This window comes from Scleropages formosus, chromosome 16 (genome assembly GCF_900964775.1).
Source record: "Scleropages formosus chromosome 16, fSclFor1.1, whole genome shotgun sequence".
Taxonomy (NCBI): Eukaryota; Metazoa; Chordata; class Actinopteri; order Osteoglossiformes; family Osteoglossidae; genus Scleropages; species Scleropages formosus.
The window spans coordinates 17,757,342-17,774,997 of NC_041821.1; the positions used below are offsets into that span (position 1 = coordinate 17,757,342).

At 41.6% G+C, this 17,656-nt stretch overlaps 1 protein-coding gene across 1 annotated transcript in view; it reads left to right on the plus strand.

Annotated features, from left to right (window-relative positions):
• The window catches only part of LOC108933792 (uncharacterized), a 47,572-nt gene extending 30,133 nt beyond the window's left edge, over nucleotides 1-17,439 (plus strand). Inside the window, exons 19-32 of the mRNA XM_018751121.2 lie at nucleotides 35-270; nucleotides 471-603; nucleotides 4,364-4,566; nucleotides 4,986-5,163; nucleotides 5,264-5,416; nucleotides 7,141-7,512; nucleotides 9,399-11,213; nucleotides 12,489-12,566; nucleotides 13,032-13,118; nucleotides 14,349-14,440; nucleotides 14,600-14,685; nucleotides 14,918-14,984; nucleotides 15,674-15,855; nucleotides 17,180-17,439. Coding sequence (XP_018606637.2) covers nucleotides 35-270; nucleotides 471-603; nucleotides 4,364-4,566; nucleotides 4,986-5,163; nucleotides 5,264-5,416; nucleotides 7,141-7,512; nucleotides 9,399-11,213; nucleotides 12,489-12,566; nucleotides 13,032-13,118; nucleotides 14,349-14,440; nucleotides 14,600-14,685; nucleotides 14,918-14,984; nucleotides 15,674-15,855; nucleotides 17,180-17,295 — 3,798 coding nt within the window. The 3' untranslated portion in view covers nucleotides 17,296-17,439. The remainder of the gene's footprint in view (nucleotides 1-34; nucleotides 271-470; nucleotides 604-4,363; nucleotides 4,567-4,985; nucleotides 5,164-5,263; nucleotides 5,417-7,140; nucleotides 7,513-9,398; nucleotides 11,214-12,488; nucleotides 12,567-13,031; nucleotides 13,119-14,348; nucleotides 14,441-14,599; nucleotides 14,686-14,917; nucleotides 14,985-15,673; nucleotides 15,856-17,179) is intronic.
• Nucleotides 17,440-17,656: the final 217 nt, after the last annotated feature.

Sequence of the window (17,656 nt, forward strand, 5' to 3'; positions counted from 1 at the left end):
AACTTTGCTAACTGGTTTCCCACCTATTGGACAGACTGTCGAAGTTCTGAAGAGCCTGAAAAACCTAGATGTCTGGCTGCACTCAACAGAACCTTCCATTCAACAGGCCTCATTGATAATGTGTCCTGAGGCTGTGACCAGGGTTGAGCACCAGAGCTGTCGGGTGGACAAAGATATGCCTCCCTCTGGTCAAGAGGCAGTGAAGATTCAGAAGAGGAGGCACATCCACACCCAACAGCTTCATGCAAGAATGGATGAGGTTGAGAAGCAGTAAGTACTGTTGAAGGAATTGTAGTAATTGTGGAGGGATTTTTGAAAGGACTGGGATTCTACCAACCAATTATTTAGCCAAACAGCACAGATTAAGAGGCCTTATCTTCCTTATCCTGAGATGAGCAGTTTAGTGAGCAGCGCTGCATTGAACAGCTGCACTGAGTGTTTGTTCCTTGTCACAATTTTGCACCCTCTAGGTATCAAAGTGTGCTGACCGCTCTAAAATGGCAGACCTCCAATCAACAGGGTAAAGCTGTGCAAATGGTCAGCCTAGAGGACGTGGAAACACATCAAGGGTTACCCAAGGAATGTTATGGGACACTAGGGCAGGTGAGCCCTCACAAAGCACACCTGCTAAATGCTTGCTGAGCAGGCAGAATCATGATTATGGAGAAGGTGTGGTAACCAGAAAGGTGTGGGACCCTTGAGCCAGCTATTTACACTGAATTATTACACCCTTCATTATGCAAAAAAATCTTACTGTTCAACTTTTCTGGTTAAAAATTAAACTCTTTGGAGTCTAACGAGGTTATGTATCTGGCGCTTCTCTCCGAAGTGTCTTAGAGTGTGAGATGTGTACACTAAGCTATGAGGACTTATTTCCTCATTTGTACACTTGAGTAAGTTTTACTGTATCTATTTTGGGTAAGGAGGGAGCACGGTGGCGTGGCGGACTTGGCCGGGTCCCGCTCTCTGGTGGGTCGAGGGTTCCAGTCCTGCCTGGGGTGCCATGCTGGGTGTGTCCCCTACCCCTCCAGCCTTGTGTCCTGTGTTACCGGGTTAGGTTTGCTGCGACCCTACTTGGGACAAGCGGTTTCAGTGTGCATGTGTGTTTTGGGTAAGTACCTTGCTCAAGGGTACTATAGCAGGAGTGGGATTCAAATACAGTTCTTCAAATGGAAGGCAACAGCTCTTACCACTATGCCGCCCCCCGGATCAGTTTCTTCTTTGTGCTATGACTGTTATGTTTGTGTTTTTCATCATGACAAAATGAGAAAACTATGCTGTGTAATTGCTTCTGAAAACCAGCCTCAGCTCAGAAAGAAACGCAAGATCCCTCAGACAGCTCCGCCTGTCCGTCTGCTGGCTGTATGGTGACACAAAATCTTGGCAAAGGCATAAAACACATTGCTGCTGCGGCTTGGGAACATGCTGCAGGTTCCCAGGTGGGATTAACGTACTGGGATAAGTGACAAGTGCAGAGGATGGATCGCTTTTCATAGTATCACTTGAAGTTGACAGTACTTGAAAAGATGCCTTAGAGCGTCTCAATCCCTCCTTCTAAGGTTGCAAGGCCAATACGTGTTCAGACGCACACTTTGGGGCATATATATGACCTGCAGGTATTGCTGAGATTTACTTGTACATTGTTCATGATGTAAGGTACATATATTATGCAGTTGTCTTTTTAGCCATTATTTTATGCAGTGACTAACTAAATATATATTCTCACCAGCCTCTTTATTAGATACATCTGCCCTATCCTAAGGCACGGTTGCAGCGGTATGGAGCCTATCTGAGAAGCACAGGGCAGTAGGCTAAGCAGGGTACACTCCAGAAGTGACGACAGTGCATTGCAGGATAGGCGTGCACACACACGCCACAAGTAATTTAGAGTCTTGAAATGCATGCCTTTAGTTTCTGGTGCAAGAAGAAAGCACTTGGAGAAAACCCAAGGAAAAATGGAGAGAACCTCCATAACTCATACAGACTGACAAACCTATGTCAGATGTGTGATTCATTTCTTCTGTGTGTGTTTGTGTACATTATCATATATATATACACACAGTATACAGTATGTGTGTCATATTATTTTTAGAATAACAAAAATTGCTGAATATTAACTAAAAATTAGATATTAATCTACTTATTTTGGTACTACTAATAATAGTAGTAGTGAGAGTACGAGAGAACAAGTAGCGCTGCTGTCTCACAGCACCTGGGTGGTGCGAGAGGACGTGAGTTCAGTTCCTGCTCAGTCTGTGTGGAGTTTGCATGTTCTCCCCATGTCTGCGTGGGTTTCCTCCAGGTGCTCTGGTTTCCTCCCACAATCCAAAGACATGCTATTCAGGTTCCCCATAGTGTGTGAGTGACAGAGAGAGTGTGTTCCACTCATGTATGGGTGAGTGACCCAGTGTAGGCAGTGTATCTAGCAATGTAAGTCACCTTGGTGAATAAAGTGTGTGGACTGATAACACTACATAGAGTTCATTGGTAAAGCATCTGCTAAATAAATAAATGTAATGTAAATGATAATAAATTCAAAAAAGGTAGTTAGTGACAAATGGGCTCCCCCTGTCTGACAGCGCTTGGCTTGTCTCCGGCACGGTACTGAGAGGGATTGAGAGCAGTGCTCCTAGTGCCTCACTTGTGCATTTTAGCTCCATGTTTCTGAAATAATCTGCCTATATCCAGCTGTATTATTGGACTGCAGATCACCCTAGGATTCACTCACATTGTTTCCACCAAAATTTCAGCTGCTGTATTTTTTTTTTCTTTAACAAACTGTCTGCCTTTTTCATTTTTAGACACTTTGGCATTTCGGCCATTCAGAATTTGCAGCTCTTTCACACAGATATGTGTGGCTGCAGTAGTGTGGAAATAAACTTGTTGCCACTGGGCCTAAGTGGTGGCAAAAACACTTATCTTTTATTTTCAGCACCTGTGACCATGATGGCACAGCTGTTCCAGCTGATTACTGTAGTTTACCCTGTTAAACAGTGTTTCAGCTAAGTCACCAAATGTGTTTTATCAGTCTCTAACAGGTGTTAATGTCTTTTTTTTCCAGAAGTAATTTAGGATTCTCCTCCGTTCGCTGAACAAATGTTATCTTGAAAAGAAAAGAGGTATGAACGTTACTGATATGGATAGGGTGTAGAGCCTATACATTTAAATATTCATACGTAAACTTATCATTTATGGCCAATACTATGAACACTCAGAATTCCGTAATTACTACACATTGTCATAATTTATTTATTTATCCTCATGATAAAGTAAGCTTTCAGTACAGTTAGTTAGTTAGTTAAAACATTATTGATACCAGATGAAATGGCGTAAGGAGTTAAGCATGGCACGTTTCTGTTTGAATGAAGTGGTATGGCCAGTCGCACTTATTCATCATGGCAAAAACAAACTTATGTTTTATTTTATTTGAAATGTTCTTTTCATTATACAAGGTTGTAGTAGTACTACCAAATTTTCTTTTTTCTTTTTTTAAACAAAGGTTACATCTGCTCCACGGTCTAAAGGCAGTAGGTACCATTTTTAAGAACATAGACCCCAGCAAAGCCAATTACTTACCACTTTTAAAGGAAAGTAGATATTTCTCAGATGAGGAAATAGTTGTTGGTTGTGTTCAGTGCTCTTTTTTGAGTGACAGCTATATTTGAAGAGGGAGAAGGAAGTTGCAGGTATGCACCTATAATTACTGTAGAATGATATGACCCATAAAATCACTCACACTTTTGATATTATGGATGGATTTTACATGTATTATATTGAGGTGGAGTTCAGTGCCTTGAACTTGATGTCAGTAAAGAACCAAATTATTTAATCGTTTGTATTGAAAAGGAGGCGGGTGTGGTGGCGCAGTGACTTTGGCCAGGTCCCGCTCTCTGGTGGGTCTGGGGTTCGAGTCCCGCTTTGGGTGCTTGTGATGGACTGGCATTCCGTCCTGGGTGTGTCCCCTCCCCCTCCACCCTTACGTCCTGTGTTGCCGGGTTAGGCTGCGGTTCGCCGCAACCCTGCTTGGGACAAGCAGTTTCAGACCGTGTGTGTTAAAATAGATGTGTGGCCACAGGGGCCAGGTGTTCTGTTCCCCTGAAAGTTTGCTTTGAGAGGGCTTCGGTTGTGTGTTTCTGCTCAAACTAGAAATGCTATCCTTTACCTCAAGTGTCAGAAAAGCATGTGACTGAAGCAATGGAAATACTGGTCTGGGAAAGATCTGTTTCCTATTAACTGTAAAGGTACTAGTAAAACAATGAGATCACAAACATGATGCTATTGAAACCAGGAGGATTAGATGAGGGTTTGAGGCTTGATGGTTTCACTCAGATGTTGGTTGGTTTGTTGAATTGTATTCTTCAAGATGGATTATGAAATCATCAAAGAGGAAATAGCACAAATGGAGGATATGGTGGCTCACTGGGATGGAGCTTGGACCTTGAGAGAGGAGATCCAGGCCCTGCGGGAAGCTTGGGAAAACCTGGAGAGCAGCATGGGTGCAAATCGGAGCACATTGCTACAGCTGGAGCAGCTGCAGAACTTCTTCAGCCATTACCAGGCAATGATGTAAGTAACTGGGAGGAGAATGTATGTATTTTTTTTGCCAAACTCTATGTAATGCATGATTTATTTAATAGAGGCTGTTGTGTGTGGTATACATTGAGGAATAACCTAAATCACTATTACTCAGAAGGAATATCAAGCAAAAATACCAAGGCAAATAGCTGGCTCCTCAAGAAGAGCGAATATATAATTATACAGTTCTAACTTTAGAAAGTACAAAACTGTCAAAAAATCAAATTATCAACAGATTAATACAGACTTACTTGAGAAATAAGTTGGCCATAATTCACATTCATTTACATTCTTTTTGTCTTTAAACCAAAGCAGTTTTTACACCATTGGCCCAGTTTACACATTTTGGATGTATGTGCTTAATCTCTAATCCTTTCTTTTCCGCCTTTCACAAACAACTTCCCGTGCAGTTCACGAACAAGGAACAACCGCTGTGGCTTGTTGCCTGAGAACACATGGCACGGTGGAGAAGGGTGCGAGGTGGAAGCTGCTTCTGATTTGGACATGGAGCAGAAGCTGGATGACCTGAAAGGCCTTGCTGCTGCAGGGCAGATGCTTACAGATGCCGGGCACCGTTCTGTAGAGATGGTACGTTCTCTTTTCACGTCAAGAACTTTACCATGAGGTATTCTTACCAGCTCAGTATTCTGGAAAAGAAGCCTGATTAAAACCTGTGACATTTCTACAGATAAGGGAGAGGACGGAAGAGCTGTGGGGAAAACTAGGGTGGATGCTCATATGCCGGAGGATACAGCAGCACTCGCGGGCCAGTAAGAAGTGGAACCCAGGGGCAGAGAGAGAGGTTTGCTCTGGAACTACTGATTCCACACAACCACAAGAGGTAGTGCAAAGTTAATGCTTTTTTATATTATAATACCTTCATTATACAGTAGATGTTAGCAGCACAGGAAGGCCCAATTTAAACAAGTCAAGATAAACTGAGAAGTGCAGATTGTAGAACATTCTGTTTATAAATTGTTAATGTCAAGTCCTGAAGTGATGTACAGTTTTACACCAAAGAAAGAAAGTGCTTCAGTAAAATATCTAACTTAATAAAATTCTCAAAAACTCAGCTGATTTACAGCTGTACACCATGTGACAAACCTCTAGTTATGAATTTTGAAAGATACAAATATTTAAAGGTTTTTCATTTATTCTTAATTGCATTTTCTTGTCCATTCTGTTTTCTAAAATGTGTAATTGTGGAGCAAAAAGGACCTGTACTTTTTGAAGGACAGAAAAATGCACTCACTTCATTGATTCATTTAGCTGATGCTTTGCTCCAGAGCAGTACAGAACATAAAGCTTAGTATGGTGAATTACCAATTTATACATAATTTTTACTGGAGCAATTTCTCTTATAGTAAAAGGTGGGATTTGATCTTTGGATCCAAAGGAAGTAATTCTAACCACTATGCCACACTTCTTGGAGCTGTATAGGACAAGTTTCATTCAGCATATTTTTCTATATTATGGCTATATCCGAGAGTGACAGAAACTACCCAGTGAATAAATAGAGGAAGGTGCCTATTATTACACATTTCTGATTGGCAACTGGAAGTGACAGGATGCTGACAACCGTGTTTACATAATGCATCTGTCACTTCCTCATGACTCGTTGTGGCCAATTTTGTTAAAGTTTAGCAAGAGACAAATAGTAGGTAATTAAGGTGAAGCTTTTTAATACTTTCTACCAATACGATCATCCATTAGACTCCAACTCACTTTCTGTTTTCTACCCCACTATTTCATTCTCCAACACACTGAATAGGAGGTAATGGACATTATGTATTTTTTGTTTTCAGTCATTTCAAACTACATGTGAATAGAACAAAATAAACCAATGTCCCAGCCACAGTGAACTCGTCTCATGCTTGAGAACTCCAGTATAGAGGAACACTGAAACCTTGAACCGTATGAGCTGTTGATGGAATTATATACTGTATATTATTATGTATTATTAAGCTTTAATTGATAGTGGTTGAATTTGTAAACAATTCAATTTACAAACAAACTTCTGGTCCCCATTCGTAAGATGAGGTACAAATGTAATCGCAACAGCTAAAATGGGGAGAGGAGATAGAGTCGAGACGGCAATCTGAAGGTATCAGGTTTAAGAACTTGTTTATTCGGGAGACGTGGGCAGACAAGGGACAGGCGAGAAAACGTAGTCAAAAACAGGCAGTAGGTCACCGAGGAGCGTACATTGTACCAGGGAGAATCCGAAAGCCGTGGATTGGGAAGCCAGGGAGACAAAGACAGGGGGTAAGGAGGCAAGGAAACAGGAACACCGGGGAACTCGTGGAGAAAGCGCTGGCGCTGGATTTGCGGTATGCTCGACTGAGGTTCCACAAGGCGATGTGTTTAGTGCAGCCCTTTATACCCCTGTTCCCCGATGTGCTGCAGGTGTGTCTGCTTAGTGCAGGGGTGGGGGCATGACAATAATAAAAGCACGTGTCAAGGAATTACCTAGTGTTCTTTGACCTAAGAATGTATCCAAACTTTTCTAGTTAATAAGTAATTGGTATATGTAAGACTGTTGTGCACGTATTGTCTCCTCCACAGGCTGTCTTTGTCGAACCGGAGTCTCACCGACAGCCAGAAGAGATAAATGGCAAACAAGAAACACTCTGTAGCAGTCCCCTTCCAAGATGTGCAAACCCAGAGGAGGGCTGGTGCACACTACAGCCACGGAGTGGGTTGGAGCTGTTGCATGTTTCTGAAACAAAAGACGATAATGCGGCCTCAACATCAACAAAGGCGCACCTCTTGGATCCACGGGCACCGAAGTCACCTATTCTGGTTATGAACAACCCGGCTGGCCCCTTACTTGGCAACACTGTAAACCTCATCCTCAGCTTCAGCGAGATGAAGGAAAGGCAACCACTGGAGCTGAAACCAGAACAGAAGATGGAAGTCTCAGAACCCAAGCACAGGGTAAGCATGCATTACACCGACCAGCCCAGCACAAACAGGTTTACATCGAAACTAACACACAAAAGTGTCCAGCCATGTAATTATCTTTCATAACATAATTATTTGTCTTCCTTCCTTTAGTCACGGATGTTGTTCAATCCTGGTAGTGGACAAGAAGTTGTGTGGGCCAGAATGTGCACTGTGTGGCGTGTACACTCACACACACACACACACACACACACACACACACATATTGACTGAAACCACTCATCCCAAGTGGGGTTGTGGCAAACCGGAGCCTAACCCGGCAACGCAGGGCACAGGGCTGGAGGGGGAGGGGACACACCGAGGGCGGGATGCCAGTCCATCACAAGGCACCCCAAACAGGACTCAAACCCCAGACCCGCCAGAGAGCAGGACCCAGCCAAACCTGCTGCGCCACTGTGCCCCCACGCCCCCTATCATGTACATTAATCTTTACCTATGCCAAAAACATGTTAATTATATTTAGAAATACAAAGTGTTGGCCAAAAGAAAATGGCATGACATGGGACTGACGTGTTCTTTTCAGTTTCTACAAATGTTAAATGTCAAGTATCTTTAAAACTGCAGTTTTCTTTATAGAGTTATGAATGTTCTTGTCCTGTGTATCTTGAATGTAAGTGAAATATCAATTCACTTAAGCATTATGGATATACATAAATTATAAGTGTTTCCTTAATTCTACTAATCTTACACAGTAAGTTTTGGTGTGGTTAATGTGTGCCGGTAAATACTCTAAAAGGAAAATAATGAACAAGTTTTATTTGTTCAAATGATCTAATAAAGAAAAAGCAAATAACACTTGCAAAATTCAAGTGTTAGTTTTTTTTTTATGGTAATTGCATGGGACATAATCATGTAAAAGGCTAAATTAGCAAGTTAGTTGGTTACCTTTAGCAACTGCACATACTACCTATTTGTTTGTATGTGTGAAATTGTTCTTATGACGGAAAATTGTTTATAAAGGTTCTCTTCCTTTGGTTACAGAACAGATTAATTTTGTCCACAGTCCTAAAAATGCCCAATAAAACAGGAACTGTTTGAGACTTGGGGTTATTGCTGTAGCCCTGAGGTGTCATTTGCTGGTCAGCTCGGGCAGAATCAGAGTGGGGTGAAAGGAGTCCAGTTTCACAGAGCTACTGTCAGAAAAAAGAATCTCTCGTGCATGTTTTCGAAATGTTGATGTCAAGCCGAACACGTTCATCTGAGCGTCACGACACATTGTGCACAAAAGGATGACCTCATGCTCAGGCTCCTGTCAACTTCTTTGAAAACCTCCCCCCAGCCGGAAAGAGGCCAAACTCGGTGTGGCCATTAGCTGGGGAATGTGCAGCAAAACATTCGGAGGGGCCCCAGAATCCTGAATTATGATATGTGAACCTGGCAGCACAGGATTAGTCATGGAGGTCAAAGGCAAAGCCACTGCAGCTGTGTTTGAATGCACTGAACACCATATGATATTTATAAAGTGCAAGTATGTGCAAGACAACTGTAATATAATCTCTATAAACATCTGTAATGTTTAACTGGACCACTTTGTGGTTTCCAAAAGATAAACCAGACCATTAATCACAACCAGCATTAGTAGTAAAAGAGAAAATAAAAATTGGGATTGTAGCTCACAAATGACATTTCAACAAGAAATGGAGAACTGTAAATCTGGGTGCTGATGTTCAATTGTTAACAGAATTTTTTATCCAATTGCATATTGCATTTGAACTTCCTTCTTTAATTTCCACTTTATTAATGACTTTGCCTCTGTTTACGCCTAAGCGGTTCGCAATTTATTTTCCGTAAAGCACAACATGGAAAGTGTATCTCGAATTATAAGCTTTAATTTTCCCCTTGTTGATTTTTGCCTCTAGGTAAGCACATATTTGCATGTGAAAGAGAATCAAACTTTGGAGTCTTTGCTTGGGAGTAGCAATCTGACTAACCAAACTTCCAAGTGCGACCCATCTTCTTCCCTCTCTGCTACACCATCTGGCCAGCACCAAGACAGCAAAGAGCAATTCCAGGACTTATCCAGGAGCAATACCTACTCCACCTTCAATACTCTGAAGAGCAAGAGAAGCAAGAAGAGGAGAGAAGCACGTAGGCATACTGTGCAGATGATTATGGGAAGGAAGAAAGCTGAAGAGATGACCCCTGCTCAAAGTCATTTCCTGTACAGGAGCCATAGCTGGACTTTCAGGGATAGGAAGATGAACAAACCCACAGATGTTTGGATAGAAAATGTAGATCATCTTGGAAAGAAAACTGATGCTAAAAATTCATGGGAAAAGAACACTAGTGCAGTGTGTTTAGCTTTGTCGGAGGATCCTTCTGGATGGACCCAAAGGATCCTTGGTAAACCTGTCAACAACCACTGCAGGCATCTCCCACTGGGTTCTATGTTGAGCTTTGACCTTCCCAAGGACCAAAGTCCCATCACCACCATACCAGACATGATAATCATAGATCCTTCAGAACCAAAATGCAGGGAACTTCATGACCCAGGTACTCCAAACGTAAAGTTGGGCAGATATGGAGATTTAAGTCCTATTAGAGTGTCACAGTTATCACCAGAACACAGCAGAAAAACAATGAAACACAGAGACGAAGAGATACATTCCGTAAAAGATTCACACCAAAATCCTGAGGTGCAGAGCTATAACTTGAAAAGGAATTCATGCCTCATAGCAAATAAAACAGAACACCATGCTCATGACCACCTCTCTTGCAAGTCAAATATTTTGAGCAATGACCTGCCTGAGTCAGATCCCTGTCTGAGTCAAATCGCAGATGGGATTCAATGTAAGAAATCTTGTGGCCACAGCCAAAAAACCTGTGCAGACACCAAAACGGACAACTGTGGAACCGCCACCTGTGGTCATGATTTTACGTCGCTCTTAGTGAACCATGTGTGTCCAAGTGTTCACACTAAAATTCGGGATCTGAAAGGACATATATATCATGCTCCAGCTAAGTGGCAAAGGCCACAGGTTTCAGTCACAGGCATCGATACCACATTTATTTCAAAGGATAGTTCCAAAGAGTTGGATGCTCCTATGTCTGGACTTGTTGGACATTCTGCTAGGTTTTTAGATGTCCACTTGCCCAGGGGCACTGCTGAGGTGGGATCTCTAGTGAATGAGGATGCTGCTATCAACATTCAGAAAGATTCAACTGAACTGGGACTAACAGCAGTGGACGTCCTCCATCCTGACCATGGACAGTTTGAGGAGGAAGAGGCAGAGCTGGAGGACATCTGGAACCAGGTGAAAATGTACAATAACCCCCATAATGACACCCATCAGAGTGTCCAGAGAGATGCAGCTCTCACTCCTCCCTGCCCTTCAGGAAAAGACCTCTATGAAAACCTGGATGAAGTCCACAAGAAGCCTGTTACAGTCTCCACACGGAACCTCCTGGTGGCTGAGTTTAAGCTGCCTGCCTCCATCCAAAGCCTTCTTGGGTACAGCAAAGAAGAGAGCCATGGAAAGAGAAAGAACCCTAACACAGAAAAAGAGGCATCCCAGGCCTCTGTCCCTGTGACAGAGCAGCTGAGACAATCAGTGGCACTGGTGAGCCACACCATCTCTTGTCCAAGAGAACTTGGTGCTACAGAAGACCAGCAACCGTGCCATTTTACATGGAACAAAATGGGGGATGAGTTGGAGAGCACCAGTAGTTCAAAGGTACAGTCATCCCACATCATACGAAGAGCGTCATATTCCCATTATAATACAATTACATGCTCTTTAGCCTCAAAAGTGACACCCATTGTGAAAATAAGACAATATCCAATAAAAATGAACACAGTTCAATAGTTAATATTAGTCATCAGCACAACATAACGAGGTTGTTTCCCTCCATTAATTACTCTGACACATAACACTGTGTGGCTGCCTTCTTACGCTTCTTCAACTCTTAACGAGTGCTTACAAATAAAACATGCATATTATACTCAGTTTTTATGTATTGATTTAACCTTTAATGCAAAGAAACAGAACAGTATAGACAAATCAATGAACACAATGCAAATGAATTAACACTCAGCAAACTCACTGACATTGGGTAGTCCAGCGTTGTTGTGGGATCAATCACAGCTCAGTCTGGTAAATGAATAAATGTAACAGCCAAGGTGTTGCATGGCTCAGCTGTCGAGAGGCATGCAAAATCCAACTTTTATCCTCCTAAATCCAAAAAAAAGGCTTGCAAATCGAAGCGGAGCATTACATGAATCGCCTTGAATTGTTGTAACTCAAACAGACATATAGTGAGGTATGACTGTAAAATGTTCTCTCATGCTTTGTGGGCGCATGCATTGCTGTTTATACTGCATCGCTCCTTAAATCCTCCACAAACTTACTTTCTTAGTTCCTCTTTTGCATATCTCAGGAAAAAACAGAACGTTTACCCACCATAGCCAGCATTTTTAATGTGGCATGAAATGTTTGGTAAAGATGACTGAGGGATGAACACAAGGACAGGACCAGTCACCTGGGACTTGTGTCCTATGCAGCTGCTCTTGTTGACCAGGGACACTGTGGGGAGTGGATGAGTCCAGCAGTAGAGGGCAGCCTTGTATTAACTATGAGATCACTGGTGTCAGTGTTGCATGATAAAAGCATTTGCACATGCAAAGGTTCATGGAGAAAATAACATGTCTGGACCACCCATGAATCTATACGCCAGTAAAACACTTTTCCAGGAACCCACAAAGATTTTGTCACACTGTCATCCTCAATGAGAGATACCTGTGTATATACACAGATATATGTATATATGTAGTTACTGACAAATAAATAATGTAGAAAAATTTTGTAAAAATAGGTCTAGCAAAAAAAATAAATGGTGATATTGATTTTGACATTTAAATTGCTTAAAATTTGAGATCACTTAAGATTTCATTTGAATATGGGACAGTATACTGAGTAACATTGTTTGTGGTGGACTGTTGCCTTTCTCAGACCGGGACGAAAGCAGAATCTCATTCAATGGAAGGGGTTCTGGAGATGAAGTATACAACACAAAAGTCAGGACAGAAGGTAAGAACCAGTCGGAAATGAGATAAGGAAGTAAGTGGAATACACACACACGTTGGCTGAAACCCAAGCGGGGTTGCGGCGAGCTGTAGCCTAACCCGGCAACACAGGGTGTAAGGCTGGTGGGGGACGGGGACACACCCAGGACAGGACGCCAGTCCGTCACAGGCACCCCAAGCGGGGCTTGAACCCCAGACCTGCTAGAGTGGAGGACCCGGCCAAGCCCGCTGCACCACCGTGCCCCCCGTGGAATTATACAGTATATGAGATATAATTTAACAGGGCTTTACAGAAGCGTTCTGCCTTTGTGGCATTTTCAGTGTTACGTTCACAAGCGCTGTGTCTTTGTTTCGACCTCTTACAGTTGAAAAACAATACAGGTGATGGGCTGTCACATTCTTGAGCACTATTGTATCACTACTGTGTGTGTTGTCTTCTGTGTCACTGATGTGGTACCATGTTTTTAAGGCTTCCTGTCAAATGTGGAACACCTTCCATGCTGCATTATTCAACCAGATGCTGTGCTTCTTCAAGCAGAAAAAGGACGCCATGGAGGTAACAGCAGACAGCTTTTTTCTGCTTTCTGCTGATTTTTCTTTTAACACATACATAGCGCTCAAACTATTTCTACATCTGGGTATTTTTCTCTCAAATGGGGTAAGGCATGTTTCTCAAGGGAGCCAAGACAGGGCTTCTCTCGGGGTTTGATCATTTGATGAATGACAGAAACAGTGTACTTGGTATGACCTCGTTATATAGAGTCAGTATCTAGATCTAAAATTGAATTGAAAGTTTATAATTCAGTTAAACTCGAGACTTACAGTATTTTCTGATTATTATTGTATTTATTGATAACTAATAATTATAAATTCTGTTTTTGGTGTACTAGAGGTATTGACTTGTGGCAGCAGGTGGTATAATAGTTAAAGGCACGGGTATATTCCATGCCGTCAAGCTTTTTACGAGCTTATTATTCAGGACAGAAACTTTTTCCTGCCGGTAACGTGGTCATTTGTCCACAGCAGGGACATTATTCACTGCCTCATATGTGTTTCACTGTGCAAAGCCTGGAACCTGAAGGGTACTAGTTTACGTCCCCATTCCACCGAGTTGTGCTACGCATGCCCATCTGTTGCACTGAAATACCGATACAATCTGAACAAAGGCATTCACCGAACAGCAAAATAAAATGTGCTCTCTCTAGTACTGAGACACCTTTTGTCTTCACACTTAGGCTTTCGTTCCTACTTCTGCCTCCACAGACACTGACATTTTCACCATTTCTGCAGGAGATGAGTCATATTTTATAGGCATAACGGCACTGCTGCGATTTTACAGGGGATGTGAACCAATTGAAAATGCAATTTACACATTTCATGCAAAAAAATTGAATGTCCCCTTGCAGAATAGTGTCAGTCAGATGAATTATTAATAGTAATACATTTATCTGACACTTTTCTCCAAAGCAACTTAAAATGTTAAGGTATTCATGATTATTTGCCCATTTATACAGCTGGGTAACTTTTTTCACTGGAGCAGTTTAGGGTTAGTGCATTGTTCTAAGGTACTGCAGCCAGAAGTGGGAATTAAACTTGCAACCTTAAGGTCCAAAGGCAGTAGCTCTAACCACTATACTACCAACTGCCCCATATAATAGTCATAACTGGTTCCTCAATGAGAGTTGCAACAAAAGCCTGCATCTCTTAATTATCACCAGGGCAATGGTTGATCGCCCCTGCTTCTTATATACATAGTTATTAATTCATTGCTTCACCCTGCGTTTAGACGCCATTGTCTGAGCTGACCCTTGATCTTCTTGATGCTGAGGCCACGGCTGGCCCTGAGTACACTGAGAAACCCAACTGTTTCTGTCTTCGGTGAGTAGCAGCAGTGAACCCATCCCCTAACTATGTTGAGCAGTGAAATTAAAGCCAATGAGAACCCATGATACAGACGGAGAAATCACAGGGTAAACATTTTTCATCAAGTAAAAAAACTAAAGACATTTTTGCCACTTTTTCTATGTATATTTGCAGCTTACGGGATGGCTCAGAATACCTGCTTAGAGCTGCATCCCCTTCTTTGACCAGTGCTTGGATGGAGAAGATCCAAGCCAACACGGGTCTGGTGTCCTCACTGCCTACCGTGCACATTGACATTGTCCTTATCATAAGCTTATTTCCATATCTCCTTCAGTTAGCAATGGTGCAGCATTTTGTCCTTCGAGCGCTACCTTTTATCTTATACCCCTTTTGCTGTATCAGAAATATTGATGTAGATACTATGGTGAGAAACCGAAAGCCAAGTTTATGAGCCTGTTTTCATCTGAATGCAAACATTTTTTTCATTAACAGGCTTGAGAAAAAAGGATAACCCTAAAAATCAGTCTCCAGACTCTGTACCGGACCTGTCCTTGCCTCTGTAAGAAGTGTCAGCACATAAACAGACACACACACACACATATCCACACACGCAAAAGCCATATGATGAATTCTGTCTAGCAGGTGACAGATCATGTTCGATCTCTTTTCCCAGTTCCGGTAACATGAAAGAAAGGTCATACTCTGTCATTCTAAGACAAATATGTGTATAATCTTGCATTGCATTACAATGTATGGAAATTCTCTCTATTGATGACAAGAACTCAGTCAAGGTTACTATTTAGCACTGTGTTTACAGGTATTGTACTTGTATGCCATGTGTATTCAATGAAAAAATTAGTGTGAAATTTTCGGACAAGTAGAACTCGCCTGTTTCATGTCATTTGAAAGTGTTCTTTTTCATCCAGCTGAAAATCAAATTAATATCTGTGCACATGTACTATGAGGCTGATCAATGCAGATAAAAGTTACATAAATAGCTAAATAAAATTTGTTATTCACTACTTCACCACAAGAGGGGAGAAGAACTCAGTGTCTTACTGATGTAAAATAAGTACTGAATATCCTTTTAATATTGTTGATGGAAGTCTTTAAGTTTTATATTATTATGTAGGATCATTTTAATGATTAAAGAGATTTATTAATATTAATTATTTGTTATTATTCTTTTAAATATATTGTGTCATATGCAGTAACTGACTTTTAATTGACTTTTTCTCTTATCAACAGCCACTCCACATGTCACTGTGCTCCACGACTTGGTAGCCCTTCTTTTCGCTCAGAACAGCTTGATGTAAGAAACACCAGCACCGAAGAGACTGCGGTTACGACAAGAGACAGTCCTCCGATGCCACAGTGGCATTTTGGGAAAACGGAGGACCAAGACCTGTGTTCAGATGCAGGGCGCAATGGTAGGTCGTAATATTTTTATCGTAAACCATTTTGTAGCAGGCAGTTGCAGCAAAACATTTCAGATGCATTATGAGCACTTTGGAAAAGGATTTTTAAATTGACAAATGACCAGAAATCAAATATGGTGAAATTTAGACCATTCTTCCACAGAACAGAGAAATGTATAAATGCAATGATTATGAAATTTCAACTGTATTGATGATACAGAAAGAAATCACTTTCAACAGTAAACTTTTGACCAGTTGGCGAGGTCAGGCAGCTCCAGACACAGCTGGATGTTGACGCCATATTCTTCAGTACAAGGTGTTTGTTTTTAGCTGACGCTTTTCTCCAAAGCAGCTTACAATGTTAGCATACATACATACATACATACATACTTTGGTAGTTTTGAGTTAGTATATCTTGCTCAAGAGTACTACAGCACAAGGGGAAATTTAAACCTGCCACCTCCGAGTCCAAAGGCAGTAGCTCTAACCGTGTTTTCCACTATATTTTACCCCTTCTGTAGAAAACCTGTAACACACCTCCAATCTCAGCCTTTGCAAAATGTCCAAGGACATGAGCTCCACAACTGCTGAACTTGTGTCCCTCCAGCAATGATGAGTGCTCAAGCACCCCAGGCTGCTCACAGTCCTTTCCCTCAAGTACCCTTCTGCAGCCTATAGTGATACCTACGCACCCCAAGGCTTTCCTGAGCCAAGTCACCATACACAGGCTTGGTTTAACCTATAAACTCTTTACATTTTGCCATTTAGCTTTCCCCTTCCACAAAAAACCACCGATTCTGTTTCATTCACACATATTGGAATGGACTGGAAACGCAAATCATTAATATGTGTCATGGGAAGGAAATCTTACTTTAAAAGTTGTCACATCACATATGTAGAACTTTTTCATCTCATCGATTAATTGCAGAATTTAAAAGCAAACTTTTTTTTAACTTTGAAATCTTAAGCAGGGTTCCATAGATTACCTTCCCAATTAAATGCTTACAGTCATCCCACGCACAGTACATATGCACATATTAAAAATAATTAAGAAATTATTCACGAAGGGTAACTTCTTGAGATTTCTGTGGTATTTTTCCTAGTCCCAAGTATCTGAACTTGACTGAAATGTGTGCAGTAATCCCACACATTAGTAAACCGTCCTTAGCACCGCACCCTGGAATGTCCTGACATAGCAAAGCTCACCTAAATATCTGCCCTTACTCCCTCCTTGGCTTCTGTGTGCTACATCACGCAAGACTGATTGAGGTCCATCCTGCTGAGGATGCTGGTACGTGTAAGCGGATAACACACAGCCCATATCTCTCCCACTCAGTCGCTTACCAGAAGATCACACCGGTCGTCCCTCCCTGTGCAGCACGTGTGAGCAGTCCCAGCTACTCTGTGACTTTGCTCATTGGAGAGAATACCCCAGACAGCACTCCAGAGTGACAGGTGCCCCATGGCAGTTTCTCCTCAGTGTGCGAGAGAAGACGAAGCCACAGCTCTGTCAAAGTAAAAGGACAAAGTAAAGAGGACAAATCTATGCTATTATTATTATTATTATTATTATTATTACCTTGTAATAATAATGTACCTACCACATTTTATTGTTTTACCCTGTTGGACTTTATGTAGTATGTAAAAGTATCAGTATACTTTTATATGTATATATTTACTATACTTTCAGGAATGTGACATCATACTCAAATGTACTTTATGAAAATCTGAATACTCAAATGGAAATAGACTTAAAGAATAAGTCATTGTGTTTTTGTGTTTATTTTTTTCTTCATGTTTCTCGCATTGCTCA